General features: G+C 38.1%; 2 protein-coding genes across 7 annotated transcripts in view; one reads left to right on the top strand and one right to left on the bottom strand.

Moving 5' to 3' along the window:
• PFKP (phosphofructokinase, platelet) overlaps positions 1-4,899 on the top strand; it is a 44,998-nt gene extending 40,099 nt beyond the window's left edge. For 4 of the 6 annotated variants that reach the window (XM_034074557.1, XM_034074562.1, XM_005153023.3 and 1 more), the window contains 6 exons: positions 1,030-1,091; positions 2,089-2,200; positions 2,948-3,047; positions 3,357-3,362; positions 3,680-3,785; positions 4,358-4,899. In XM_034074557.1, the coding sequence (XP_033930448.1) occupies positions 1,030-1,091; positions 2,089-2,200; positions 2,948-3,047; positions 3,357-3,362; positions 3,680-3,785; positions 4,358-4,511 (540 nt within the window). In that variant the 3' untranslated portion in view covers positions 4,512-4,899. The remainder of the gene's footprint in view (positions 1-1,029; positions 1,092-2,088; positions 2,201-2,947; positions 3,048-3,356; positions 3,363-3,679; positions 3,786-4,357) is intronic. The other 2 variants (XM_005153024.3, XM_031052366.2) reach the window with 1 other exon arrangement.
• A 669-nt stretch (positions 4,900-5,568) lies between these two features.
• The window catches only part of PITRM1 (pitrilysin metallopeptidase 1), a 29,472-nt gene continuing 20,293 nt past the window's right edge, over positions 5,569-14,747 (bottom strand). Inside the window, exons 18-27 of the mRNA XM_005153025.3 lie at positions 14,608-14,684; positions 14,134-14,299; positions 13,913-14,013; positions 12,808-12,928; positions 11,948-12,019; positions 10,542-10,654; positions 9,884-10,009; positions 8,540-8,685; positions 6,604-6,706; positions 5,569-6,050 (exon numbers count right to left, since the gene is read on the bottom strand). Coding sequence (XP_005153082.2) covers positions 5,957-6,050; positions 6,604-6,706; positions 8,540-8,685; positions 9,884-10,009; positions 10,542-10,654; positions 11,948-12,019; positions 12,808-12,928; positions 13,913-14,013; positions 14,134-14,299; positions 14,608-14,684 — 1,119 coding nt within the window. The 3' untranslated portion in view covers positions 5,569-5,956. The remainder of the gene's footprint in view (positions 6,051-6,603; positions 6,707-8,539; positions 8,686-9,883; positions 10,010-10,541; positions 10,655-11,947; positions 12,020-12,807; positions 12,929-13,912; positions 14,014-14,133; positions 14,300-14,607; positions 14,685-14,747) is intronic.

Below are 14,747 nucleotides of genomic sequence, written 5' to 3' on the forward strand. Positions count from 1 at the left end.
ATAATGTGTGTATTTGAAGTAGATAGCTCATGTAACAAAAGTAAGTTTAGATTGTATTTAAAAGCTGTGCTTGTTAGCACTTTGATATAGCACCAGTTCTTATGCCATATTATGTACAAGAACATGTACCCACTTACCCTTGGCTTCAGGTTCAGTTAAATGACAAAATCATTGTATTAGCCGTATTACTAGGCTGTTTCATTTTTGTTCTGATGAAAATCCAATTTACATATAAATGAAGAGACTTGGGCAGGTTTTTTAAAGAAAAAACAAACCCATAAAAAGCAAATGGAGGAGAGGAAGAATACTGCGATATTGCCTCAGTTCACTGTGGCTATTCGTTGAAGGCTTTTCAGGTCAGGAACTGAGCAGTATATAAGGTGTATTAGGTACTGACTTTGATAACACAACCATTCAAAGCATGTCTGAAGGGGGTTAATAAAATAAAGATCTTTAAGGCTTTGAGGATTACATATTAGGGTGTAAACAGATACAGAACTACCTGTGGTCATCAGCAAATGCAAAGCTAAAAAGGTAAAAATTTCCTAAAAGAAAGAGAAATGTGAAATTTCCTGTAATGAAAAGAGATGTGAAATGAATCCTAATTCCTTCCCACACTTTTCTCAGTGACGTGTACTCTTGATATCATAGGGGAGTACCAGCATAGAAGTATGTCACGATCCAGTAACTTTTACAAGGACTGGGAGTAAGGGCAAGCTGTGATTTTTTTTGGCAGTTTCTGTATTTTTATTTATGTTGAGGTTACTCAGCTCAGCATTGTACCAGTATAGCATACAAAACCAACTTTGTGTTGTGATTCACATCATTTAGTCGTGATGTAGAAGTTAGTTTTAACCCAAGATGAATAGCCATACACAGTAGATTATCCTGGGTCTCCAAAAACATATTGACTATTTGAACGAAATACTTGATGTGGAATTCTTTACAGAGGCTCTCAGGAGATGTAGGCTCATTAAAGTAATTTTATCATTCTGTATGGCTTATCAAAAATTCTACTGTTGTTTCTAGGCTAATGTGGAACACTTGACGGAAAAAATGAAAACTAGTATTCAACGTGGTCTAGTGCTGAGGTAAGTAAAAGTAGTTTTCATAGTGATGAAAATCATCAGTGATGCAGAACACTTCCAGCCAGGTAGGCTGCTGGTCCACTTGCAAACACAGTCTGAGTCTGTATTCCTTGATTATTTCTTTAGCATGAGATTTTAGTAAAGCTGTTGCTGCAGAAGGTAATTCTGGGAGCTGTTTGGAAACTGAAGTCCAAAACTTTCTTCTTTCTATGTAAATATATTTGCTTATAATCTTAACATTTTATCGTGTTTTCTCATTGGCTTTGTCATTTATACTAGATACTTTCTTACTAAAGATAATGTAAAAACTAGCATACATGTGTACCCATGTAGTATGGCCTTCACTATAAAAATCGTGTGGGTTTTAGGAAGTAGCCACAGAATAAAATAGCTTTCAAAAATCAAAACATGTTGATGAGTATGTTTAAAATTACACCTTAGGCAGCCTGAATCAGACTGTAGCTTCTCTCTTGAGCATTTCAGTCTGCTAAACAGCAAAGGGCTAAAAGAGGAATACCACTGTAAGTGGTATGGGGATATCATTGTATTTGTTCATGTTCTATTAATTGTATGGTTAGGTTGAAAAAATACCCTATGTTTCCGGTATCGTTAAGGAATAACCTTAAGTTACTATTCATTATTCATGCTTCTATCAAGGGCAAAATGATGACATTGGATACTGATGACTTTTCACTTTAATGCATTTTTTCTCTCTGCATAATGAACTTGTCAGACCTAAAATTATTATTTTTCACTACCTTAATTCAGTGATGGATTCCAAGTGATGTCAATTACTGCCATTACAACTTAGTAAAAGTAATGCAGATTTCAAAATCAGGAGCATGTTACATGGAAATGAACATATGTCACTAGATGAAAATATCCAAGCCATGATTACTGGTATCCAGAAAACAGGAAGACATCTGTCATTCAGTAGCTGTAAAGACATCCACTACTTGCTAGTAAATTTGTTAACTGTATCTGGCCTTAACTGTTACAGAAATGAGAACTGCAATGAGAACTACACAACTGACTTCATTTATCAGCTGTATTCTGAAGAAGGAAAAGGAGTGTTTGACTGTCGAAAAAATGTATTGGGCCACATGCAGCAGGTAAAAAATTACCTTTAAATTACAGACGTGTATGAACAAAGAGCATACACTGTTCAAGCATTTCAAGTAAGTCTGACTCAGGATTAAAGGAGAAAAAAGTGTGGATTTTTGTAGGTAACTTGTAAGTATTTGTTAGTAATTTCTTCTTAAACTTCTAGGAAAAAAGGCATTAGGTTGAAAGAAAATACTTGCAGATGGATTGTTCTTGTAGAACAGACAATAGGAAGGTACTCCTTGTACCTCTGTCTCACCATACTGCTTGACAGTGGGCAAATAGTAAGCTTCTAATTTGGCTACACTAATCATTAAGACTAATGTAGAGTGAAAAATAACATGTAGAGCCAAATGTCTTAAGTACTAGTAGTGAAACAACAGTTTCATTTTAAGTCATTTCAAGTTATATGTAATTCCCCTTACTCGTATTTTTAGATGATTCAATGCTGAGGTTGGCACTCTGCATAAAATTTAGCGAGGTTTGTTTTGAAGGTCAAGACGAGTATTAGTCAAGCAATCTGTTTAGATCTATTTGTAACTACTTCACATGATTTCAGTCCCATCTGCTGCATTGGGAATGAACAAAATCAGACTTTGTATAACAAACCAACCCCGAAGCTGAAAACAACCACTTCTGTTCCCAGAACACTATAAAGGCTGCTGTAATGCTTGGAGTGAAAGCAGCCAAAAAAATACAAATCAAACCAAGACTGGTTCAATAACTAAACTAACCTGCACTCAATTTTCACACAGGGTGGGGCGCCTTCTCCATTTGATAGAAACTTTGGGACAAAAATATCTGCAAAAGCTATGCAGTGGATCTCCAAAAAACTGAAAGAAACCTACCGGAAAGGTGAAGAATATTTGATGCTCTCTCTTTTACTGTCTTTGATATCAGTATGTAAGACTACTACTTTGCAAACATATGAATGTGTATTAGTTTATTAGTCAACATACTTCTTCCCTCTTGATTATGTTTTTATTGTTCAGTAGTGGCTTACTGTGCTTCCTCAAGTGAATTCAGTAATTCAGAGAGCTGTTTTCTTGTCTTTCTTTAAGAAAATGCTAGTATGATTGCAGTTTTCATTGCATGAAGGAGTTGGTGGTTATATAGTTACATCTGTTCTTCCTTTTTGTTTCATGGTGGCTACATGGGAGACAGAAAAAGGTAATATGTCTTCTTTGGACATTTTCGTGAATCACTGTTTACTAAAATCTAATTTAAAACTGAATGTTAAAATTCAGTCTTATTATTGCTTAGTCACACAATTTTCATTGCTAATCACCAAAGCTAAACTAAAAAAAAATGAAGATCTCCTAACCCCATTAAAGTACTAATTGATATTTTATCACTGCATTAAATGTTCAGTCATTGGAATTAAGCTACTGTTAAGCTTCCTATTCAGATTAATTGCAGAAAAAATGGCATAGCATTTGACCTTACAAGTGAGTAGGAAAGATCCTGAATTATTTCATTCTTTTTAGGAAAAGTATTTGCCAACACTGATGACTCAGTCTGTTTGCTGGGAATGCGTAGACGCAACCTCGTTTTCCAACCTGTGGCTGAGCTTAAGACTGAAACAGACTTTGTGTATGTATACGCTACTTCCATTTTAAACATCTCTGCACAGGCTTCCTTTCACCACATCAAACCAACAACTTTTCCACACTGCTGACACACAGCATTTGCTGGCCCTTTCACTCCACTTTTGTCTGTGGCCTACATTCAGCCAGCAATTCACTTTGATTGTTCACTTGTCTTTTCTAATGACTCCTCTCATTGTGCTTTCTTTTCATCCTCTTTATACTTGGAAGTTTCTTGTTATGAACTCTGGGATTCCTCTGTTCTTTTAAGTAACTTTCTTACAATTCTTTACTAAAACTCTCTCATAAATTCTAATGCCTAGAATTACTTCTGGTACCCTTTAGTGGGGCAGCATTTTTGTGCCAAATTTGGTATTACGCTTACCTATATAGGACATCTTCCAGTAAAATCTCTTCATTCCTTCAGTATTCTGACCTTATTTCTCTCCATTTTGGGACAATAAATATATCAGATCCTGTTTATAAGGAATGTCATTACTGTTCGTATTGTCCAGTGTGTTTGTCTTGGCCACTAAGTAGATCACCTGATGTTTTTTCCCCATCACACCTCTCACACAGACACAGGATTCCCAAGGAGCAATGGTGGCTGAAGCTGCGACCACTGATGAAAATCCTGGCCAAGTACAAGACTAGTTATGATGTCTCAGACTCAGGCCAGCTGGAGCATGTTGCTATGCACAGCCCAAAGGAGGCAGAAACCGGAGCTATCTAAAGGCATCACTTCTAGATTATTGTAATAGATGCACATTGTGAGTAACAATGCTTTAGAATCATTACAGCTTTGTTTTGTAACATTTAAATTATTGTACCAGCACTTTATGTGAAATGAGATGTTCAGATGTCACACAGAGATTTCGTCCTGTATTTGTGTTACGTTTGAAACAAACCCTAACATCTAATGGATAAGCACCAGTTACTGATACTACCCTTTAAAAGCAAGTGCAGCACCGTTCTATGCACTCTGTAAGTTACTCATCTCCTGCACTTTGATTCAGAGTACTTACACCCAAAAATAGGTGTAGATGGCTAGCTTTGTGTTGAGTTACAGGATGTGCTTAATGTATCTGAAGTGAAATAAAATTCTGCTGCAAACATCATGAGCGATGTGTCAGGAATTGTATTCACTTGCTTTTAGACAGCTGGGGGAATAATGCTTCATGAAGTATCCACTATGTGCTCCAGTGACATTAAAAAGCACCTGCCCTATTGATGCAGGAAGCAGTCACAATACCAAATGCTGGTTGTGTTGCTTCAGAATTGGACTTGGAACTCAGAATCGTTTCTTCTTATATAGGCTTAAAACTTTTTTTAAGGGGAAGCAGTGGTGGGAAGCAAGCTTTAAAAATATGAGATCCATGAGGGTGTAACTGTGGTCTTTGTTTCATGATTTCTTCCTCTCAGCTTTTACAAGACTATTAAAAAAAACACACTGATGAAAAACAACAGAAATGCTTATCTGTTAAGCATTTGTAACAAAGCAAGTATTTGTAACAAGCATTTGTATCTGTTAAGCATCTGTAACAAGCTTATCTGTTAACTAGACTTTCACAAAATTTAAGCACTAGACAGTGTCATATCAAAATGCTGTCCAAATTGGCAAGATAAACAGAACTTAAAATACACTAATTCATTCGTGATGTGCCCACTACCCTGCCATTCACTACACTCTCAGTGTGATGCAAGGTGGAATGTACTGTCACGTACAGGGTGCCTGGCTGTAGGTGGTTTATGCAAAGGAAGCTGGAATTATCACACCAAAGAATAAAATCTGTCAGTATGAGAGACATAATTCTTTATATATCCAACAGCAAGCATGATTTCAAACAAACACCATTTAGAGCTCTAGAGGTTTACATGTACAAAAATATTTAATTTATATAGTATTCATATGCAACTGGGAGAGTGAGTCTTCAATAAAACATTAAGGTCTGTCATTGCCATACAGCATGTACAATACTTGCTCTCAAACACTGGATGGTTAGAACATTTTTCACATACTTATTTCAAGAAGGACAGTTTCTAACTGGTTTTTTGGCCACTGTTAAAAGCAGCAGTGAGTGTTCAGGTTGGACCATAGCGCTGTTAACAGTTACTGAAAAGCCTAATGAGACAGTCGCAGAGACTGGCTTGTTACTAGCTTGGATGTTCATCCGCAATTCATCGTTTGACCCAGGAGGGATCTTTGGTGATATCTGAATTCTCTGGGCCAAGCACAGCTTGACCACGAGTGCTCTTCCCAGCTGCAAGGTACCTGTAAGAAAAAAACAAACAAGGTGCTGCATTCAGTTATCCCTAACTTTGCCACAGAGTAAAAAAATACTCCCACCTCAGTAAAAGCACCCATCTGCCTTCACAGCACCTTTTGGATTTACAGGGTTGTTTTCCCAGTCATTATGATATAATGGTCCCCTAAAGCACAGCCCTAACTATCTCCTTACCCTGGTATTCTGCCATAGTGGAATTTGCAAGTCTAAAGAAGCACAAAATGTTATGGGCCCAGAAGCAGCAGCTTATACAGCCAGGAGCTGATGTCCGAGGGAACTCTCCAGGCAGTTTCTGGACCTTTCGCAGCAAAACAATCACCTACAAAGTCAGAATGTAGGAGGGAGCTCCATCTGCTAGAATGCCATAAGCAGGGCATAATTAACATCTCTCTCTATATTGTAAAAGCAAATAGTGGAAGTGGTATGAAAGGCCAAGCAAAGAGATCCTAGAAGTCTATGACAACTTTCACAAACGCTTTTCTTCTTTGGATTATGCTTTAGTTCTGGTTTTCAACATTTTCCTGAACTGAGCAGACTTACTTGTTTGATACATCAACCAGGTTATCACTGTTGACAGCAAAAAGTTGCTCCCTGTGGGACTGCTTCTTTTCATCCGAAATCCCATATAAGAAATGATCCATTCCTAAGGAATAAACAAAACAAACTCAAGAACGGCACTGGTGCTCTGAATAACCTCAGTGACACCTTAGTGGAAACTAAGACCAGTACATGTTCTAGAAGGGAAGAATAGGCCCTCCATCGGGCCATTGTTCTGAAGCAGTATCTAAATGTAAATCAAAAAGGTTAGAACTGGGTAGTCAGTTTCTCCTATTTAGGGAAAAAAAAAAAGAAAAAAAGATTCATACTCTATTTTGGCAATTTAATTTGTCAAAAATCTGAATGTAAGGGTGGTCCAGAAAACATAAATACAGAATCATAGAATAGTTTGGGTTGGAATGGACCTTAAAGATCATCTAATTCCAACTTCCCTATTGCTGAGCTGCCAGCCCAGATAAACATAGATCTTATGTAGGTCCCATGTCAGAATGATACCATAAGGAATCTAGAAGCACTTGGTATTTTTGTGTACCTAAATCTCCAGAGTAATTCCTTAAATTCTCTTTCTTCAAAAGTTTCAATACTTTCTAAGTATTTCATGAAGTATCTTTACTGTGGCTTGTAACAAGCTCCTCTAAGATTTGCAATCAATTATATGTGCGACACAAAGATTTGATCGTCTGTACTACACACAGAAATCGGCATCCTAATGCTTTAAATGCTTTTTTTGGAATACTTGCCTATGGTATTTTACTATGACTATTAATATTATAGGCTCTTGAACAAACAGAGAACTCCAAAACAATCTCAGCAAAGCTTTCTGTGAAGCAAATAACCGTAGGGTAAAAAACAGTGGCTTAGGAGGACATCTGGCTACTAGCCCCACCTCTGGCCCCAGGCAGGGCTGGGTTCTAGGCTATATAGGGCTGTTCAAGTCCTCACAAATAACAGTAGCAGAAGGGCACAGGTATTTTTCTCTGCAACAGTTTCCAGGCCTGCTGAACAACCTTCTTTTCTGTGTTTCCCTAAATTTGCTATAGCTCTGTCATGATGCTTATTCAAACATCAAAGACTGCAAATCACTGCTCTCACAAATGCCAGCATTCCACATGCATTTCACCCATAGGCACCTAAAAGTAGTTACTTTTTCAACTGCCCAGACAAAAACCATGTTCCATCAAGTGAATGTCAGGTTCATTTTAAGTTTTCTTTTTTAATAAGTTAGTGTTAATACAAGTACACATTAAATAATGCTAATTTTAACCTTGCAATTCCTTTATGTATAGAAAATTAATGTATTCTAACTCAGCAAGTTTTGAACTGAAATTAAGCTGAGAATAGGGGAGGGAGGGAAGGAGGAAAAAGTGAGGAAAGCAAAGCAGTGTGAGCAAACTGAAAAGATGAGAAGATACTACCAAGCCAACAGAAGTACACAGATGCATAAAGAGGGTAACACCCTCCACCACAGCAGACAGACTTTTAGGCTTTAGCTCCTTCACAAAAAGAATGCACAAAAGGTCAGTGACATCAATCTTCAAGAGGTGCACTTGTGTCAAGAAAATAATCCTTTAGTGTTTCCAAATCAGAAAAATCAATATTGCCTTTTATTTGCTTGCATTCAATGCTGTTTCCAAGCCTTGCGTTGTTTCCTTAATCTACACCCAGCTGTAGCTGTATTCACCTGACATTAAGGAGCCACATGAATACAAATACTTCAACAGAGCCTGAACGCATGTGGTGTTTCTGAAAAGAAACAATGGGAACTGACTGCTTTGTTTGAATCGTTGAAACTGCAATTGTCTTACATCTGCCAAGTACAAATCCTACCCTATCATACAGTTTAGCAAACTATTTTCTTCCCTTTAACCTTAAATAAAACCAAAACATTGACAGGGCTGGGGGGCTGATGAGAATGTACCTTTATCTGAAGGAGCTACTGGTGCATCTACAGCAGCAAACACTGCTAGCTTCGCTTCATCGATATCTTGCTGTGTGAATTCTCCAGATTTGGCCCATTCAACTGCTTTTTCAAATGTTTTCAAGGTGGACAAGGAATTTGGGTCTCTTAGAAGAGGAAAAAAATTAAAATTAATTAAATTAAAAACTGATTTGTTCTCATTTCATTCATAGTTACTGCACATCATACATACATACATGGATGGGGATTAAACCAAATGATAAACTTATTTCTTATGTACAAGAAAAGGTTTTTTTTTAAGAAACAAATGTTATAAACCAGGCATTTTTAAATTTTTGATACACAAACGTAGCAAGTTCAGTTCCAAGGCAATGTGCAAAGAACTAGCATTAAAAAAGCTGGTAAACAAGCACTGTTTACCATGTGCTATCATTTTGTTTCAACAGCTTCATAAGCATAACTGCCACTAATATCAACAACAGTCATATTTATGATATGCCCTATCTTCTCTAAGTTACTTTTCCTGCCACACCTGCTTTTGCTCTCTGTAAAACAGGTGCAACAGGTTAACAGCTACTGAAATACTAACCAGGACAAGTTCTACCATGCTGAAGCTCCACAGAGAGGCAAAGCTGCTCAAGTTTTAGGTAGAAATCCAACCAAGTGCTGTGCTAGGCTGTCTTTGTCATAGGAAAATTATTTAAGCCAGGACTGTAGCCATATTTTTAGTGGGGATCAACTAGTCTTCAATACCTCCAATTCAAATTTCATCCCAAAGGGCTTTGGTAAGACCAATGAAAAGTAACTGTTCTAGAGTGGCAAAAAAAAGAGGAAAAAAAAAAAAGGAGAAAGCAGTTCTAAGCTTATCACCAGCCATGCTTTCTGCTGAACCTCTGATGATTCCAGCCAGTTACCAAAGGAAGGTGTGTATTTTCAGGCTCAGGTCATTAGGGACCAACATTATTCTAAATTTGTCTCAAATTTAGAGTAGTCTTGAATTCCCTTTTTCAGGACCTCCTCAACCCAGGAAGCAGCAAGTGAAACTCAGTTTTATATAACCTCGTAATGGGACAGCAAACACCTAAGTATAGAAACATAACAGTTGCTACCAGCAGAGGTAAGTTTTCCCAAGGACACAAACCAGAGAAAGTAAGGAGGGGTTCATTATATACCTTAAGCAATTAATCTTAACATCATTAGCACTGAATCATTTTCTTGCTGTATCATTCCTTTTACTGCACTTGGTCTTGAAAGAGAGCTACCACCAAGTCAAAAATAAGACCCATGCAAGTGCAGTCAGTGGTCCCCTCAGATATGAACAGGAAAGAATGAACGCACTGTTACCTGTAGGAGTAGAAAGTGAATATGCCATTGTGACTAAGTTTAGCACCTCCACCATAAGCCCCTCCCTTCTCTCTGATTTCTCTATGTAAGAATTTTGCTGTCATCAATCGTGCAAGAATTCGAAGGCTGTAATGAGAGAAACATCAACAGCAAAGATGTTAAATGAACTGGACAACAGCTCTCAGCTTTCACAAAGATCCCCATTTGCAATGTTTTGCTTCTTGTAACCTACAACAGTAATGATAACAACACTCAATATTTAATAGCAGCTGAATAATGTGACATTGTTCTAAGAGTAGCACTGCTTTGGAACATTCCTTCACTATTTCCATGCATTTCACTTTAACGAAATACAAGAGCAGCTTCCTAAACCTTGTTACATGCAGTAGGACTGCCAACTCAGATGCATCCAAGTAGACAGGGCATTCTATTCCAAAGTCAGGGAACAGTATCCCCTCATTATTTAATCTCAACATTTACTAAAAACCGGGCATTTCTGGACCAGGCCACACAAAGGTTGCTCCATTAAGATTTTGTAACAAATGCACTGCAAAGTGTTTTCTCTTGACACTCCATTTTCTGTGGTCAACCTAACACTCTCCATTTTGTTCTGTGCTGTGAAACACACACAGAAGCTCCTTGCTGGTTCTGTTCTTACCTTGCATAGTCTGCAGCTGTGTAGGGAACGGTACGAATGCATTCCCCAACATAGTTCACTGGGAAGGGAAGTACAAAATGGGTCTTCATCTGACATGGTTTGAAAGTAGGATCCTAAAAGAAAAATGCATTTGTGTCACAGAGTGGTGAGATGATTTATCCATTTGAGAACTCGAGACTTTTCTGGAACTACAAAATTCTGCCAAACACAGAGACACACAGCTGCTAAAGCTGCCACTTGACCTACACTGCAACCAGTGACATCTCACTTGTGCCCACATCAGCAGTCCAGTACACAGAACTGCCTTGGAAACTAATGCATGTGGACACCATACACATCAGCTACCCATCCCTGCTCAGTTGTGCAGATCTTCTAATATTACCAAAGAGTTTTGACTGGCTACTGTGTCTTTACTTTGATTGAAACAAGTCTTCCTAACTCTCCACTTCCATGTCCACATATGTAGATGGTCACCACATCATATTTCAGTACATTACTCAATTTTAGATATTGAAAACAGATTAGGAATCTGAAACCCACAAAAAAAATACAAACTACTTATGAACAGCAGCAGCAGCATGAATTTCTGCTCAAACGTCCCCTGCAATAAACTCAATTCTTCCTTACACATCAAAACCTGCAGTCCTCTTCATGTCTCTAGGCCTCTGTAGCACTCACTTCTTTGCCTCTTTCACACATACACCAGCTTGTGTGCGTACTTAAGCATGAGCAGAGCATTATACACTTCCAGTAGCTACTACCACCCCATTTCAATACCCCCAAGGTTTTCCTAACTTGAGACCTGTTCCCCAGCCTCTAACACAACTCTGGCTGGTTGGGCCAAGCAGAGCAGCGTATCTGTCACTGGTCAGCAAGCAAAACCATGGGCTGAGCACTCTGCCTTCTTCTCAAAGGAGGACTCAGGGTATGCAAAGGTCTTTTTATCTCCTGTAGCCAAATACAGATTTTCTTTTTTACTTTATTGTCACTGATGCTCTTCTGGTAGGTGTCACTGACATTCAGAATCATTATGGGAAGAGAGGAAGGAAAAGACTAACTATGAATGACACCACACCAGCCTGGTTCTGAAACAAACCAGGCAAAAAATAAATTAAGCATCACCTACAAGAGACAGCACAAGCGAGTATTTGCCTGCAGGCACAGATGTGGAGTTAGCTAAAAGATCTTCACATCAGAACCAAAGAGAAGACAACAAAAAGACACAGGGATTAAGAAGTTCAATGGCTAGTTTAAGGAAACAATTCAGAGGGTGGAACTGAATGACACCTTATGTTTCAGCGGTGTGGTTCTAAACAGTAAATGAATCTGTAACAACTTAAGACATAACAGCTTAGTATCAATAACAGCCCTGTAATGCCAATATCCCCAACCAACAATGCACTTACATTAACTAGCTTCCTTGTGATCTGTAAACCAGTAAGCATTTCCCTTCCCACAGGTGTAACTTCTGATGATTTCTGCAAGAGATCCAGCCCTCATATTAAAAGACGATTTAACAATTTAGACCAAGAATAATACAAATGCAACCCCTACCACTTAAAGCTCTTTGAAACTATCATCAGACTGTATCTTCACAAACATCAGCAAGCTACTCAATTACTTCTTCATATTTTAACTTCTAAGCAAATGCCAAATAAATTACCTTTAGAGAGCAATTTGGCACCAAAAGACACCATGAAGATTAAATGAGTACAGGGTAGTTTCATGCTATCATTTTGCTCACGGGTAGGGAACTGAGAGCTTACGCAGCCTCATCAGACATTAAGACAGATCTGCCTATTGACAGAGCAGATCCTTTGTCAACATTGTTGAATTTAGCATTTTGTGCCAAATGTGCTGAACACCCAAATAACAAAACAAATTCTACATAACTGAAGAGCTGCACGTCATGCCCCACTTCTTTTTGGCCAACATTTCAAGTGAAGTTCAGCTAAAAAAGAAACTGCAGTTTTATGCAACCGAGAAAGGAAGAATTTCTTTTCCCATATCCCACACAAAAGCAGTGACCTCAGGGTAAGGCTTGACTACAGGATTACTATTGTCTACTTCATGGAGGTGAAGACAGCACCCGTGGCAAAACACACAGCAGCTTAGCACAGAGCTGGCTCTTGCCAATTTCTTCAGACATCTTTGTACGGACATACTGTCCGAGTTAAAACATCTTTGCCTGATTGCATAAGTGTCTTTACACAACACCAAGTCAACTGTATTTGGTGTCCTAGTCACAAATGAAGTAATGTCTTACCTCAATCACATGGGGACGAACAGGTTTTCTTTCCTTTTTACTTCTAGCTATACCCTTTATAAATTTCTCTACTTCTTTAGCTGCTTCTGGTATTTGCTGAGGTGCTGCATTCACTGAACATCTGTTAAAAACACACACAAAGTTTTTAAATACGTTTTTGTTTTTTCAGGCTCTCCTTTATCATTTACACCCCTTTTTTTTAAACATTTTCTATGAAATCATCAGAAAGTTAGATCTGTGCTCACTGATAACCACTGCCACAGAAAAAAAAACCCAATATATTCATAATCCGGTATTTGATGTGCCAAAAAAAAAAAGTCACAGTCCAATTGCTTTTCTGTTGCTTGCCCAAAAACATCTTTGAAATTGAAGTTTATCAGCAGCTGTCAAACCACTTCTGTGCACAGGGCTGGACTACATTAGTTTTGCAAAATACCGATGTCTCACAAAGAAACTAATGCTCTCTCTATTCTCATTTTACAGGCAGCCCTACTACGATTTTGAACAGTATTTCCATTATTCCATTCACCATTTCACGCTTTGTGAAACAACGCTTTCCAGTTTGTATCACTTCAAAAACACCTATTTTTGTAACTTATTCATTGGACATTAAACACCTTAAAGTGCCCACATACTTTTTCCAAGAAGCAGATTCCAGAATGTCACTGTTTTCCTTCTGGGAGGGAAAAAAAGCCCAAAATAAAATGAAAAAAAAACCAAATCAAACTGTATGCTCATGTCACAATATGATCTGTCCACATTTGTCCAATGAGCACGTGTAAAGAAAAAAAAAAAGGTGGGGGGGAGGGGACAATTTTGAGTATTTCCATAAAATCCCAGAAAAGGCCATTTGCACACTTTTGGTACAACAGGTACACATAAAATTTGCCTTAAGTTTCTCACACCTGTTAAAAATTGAACGAAATAAGCCACAGCTACTACTTTGTAAATAAGGAGAATTTAAACTAGTAACACTTCTGTATTTCTCCCCACAGATGACCTGTTTCACAAAACCCCAGTATTCCATGAAGCACAAAATCCACATTCACAAGCCATGACCTCTATTTAACCAAAATGTCCCTTTTCTTTTTTAGCTGGAACTCACCTAATGTTGTCACTATTTAGTAAATACTTCTTAATGCGTGGTAGCTTGCGTAGTATTGGTTTAATATCAGACATTTCTGCTATTCTCTTCATTAGCTTCACCTGTGCAAGAAGAGAAGGCAGGACAACTTCAGATAAAGCCAAATAGAAGAAATGATAAAACCAAGCACTGTAATTCCGAAGTTGAGGATTTGGGCCTTGCTGAAGGCACACTCTCTTTACCTGATCCATCCCACTGAACATTTCTTGCAGTTCTCCAGAAGGTGTAAGGTTTTTACTGGCTCTAATAGAGGCATATAAATGCCCAGAGTCTGGAATCCCATTTGACAGCTCCTGGGCAGTCTTCTTTACCAGCACTCTGAAATGCTCTTCCTCCTCAAATCGGGGGCTGGAAAAGAGTAGAAGCGGTCTCTGGATCTCATGCAAAAGCATACCAATGGAATTTATAATACTCAATCATCCATCACCCAAGTTCAACAAAGAGCTTTTAAACTATTGGTTGTCCATTTAATCCACTATACAGTCATGCAAATGATGGAATACTTAGGTTTAGAAACTGAGAGCCACTAAAGATATAGCTATAAAAAGAAATCCCAAAGTAGGATCTCTAAGAGGAGAATGGTTGGGGGAAGAGGGAAAGAGAGAACCCCAAAACAGATGCAAAAACACAAACAAATGAAGCCCCATATACTGTACTTGTTAAATATTTCACTCCATAAATGCATCATGTCTGGCAGATTTCTATCCAAGCACAGGGATGAAAAGAGCACACCCTAAGGAAAAAATAAAAACAAAACACAAAAAAAACCCTTCACACAACACAACTAAAGCAATGG

Source organism: Melopsittacus undulatus, chromosome 1 (genome assembly GCF_012275295.1).
Source record: "Melopsittacus undulatus isolate bMelUnd1 chromosome 1, bMelUnd1.mat.Z, whole genome shotgun sequence".
Classification (NCBI taxonomy): domain Eukaryota; kingdom Metazoa; phylum Chordata; class Aves; order Psittaciformes; family Psittaculidae; genus Melopsittacus; species Melopsittacus undulatus.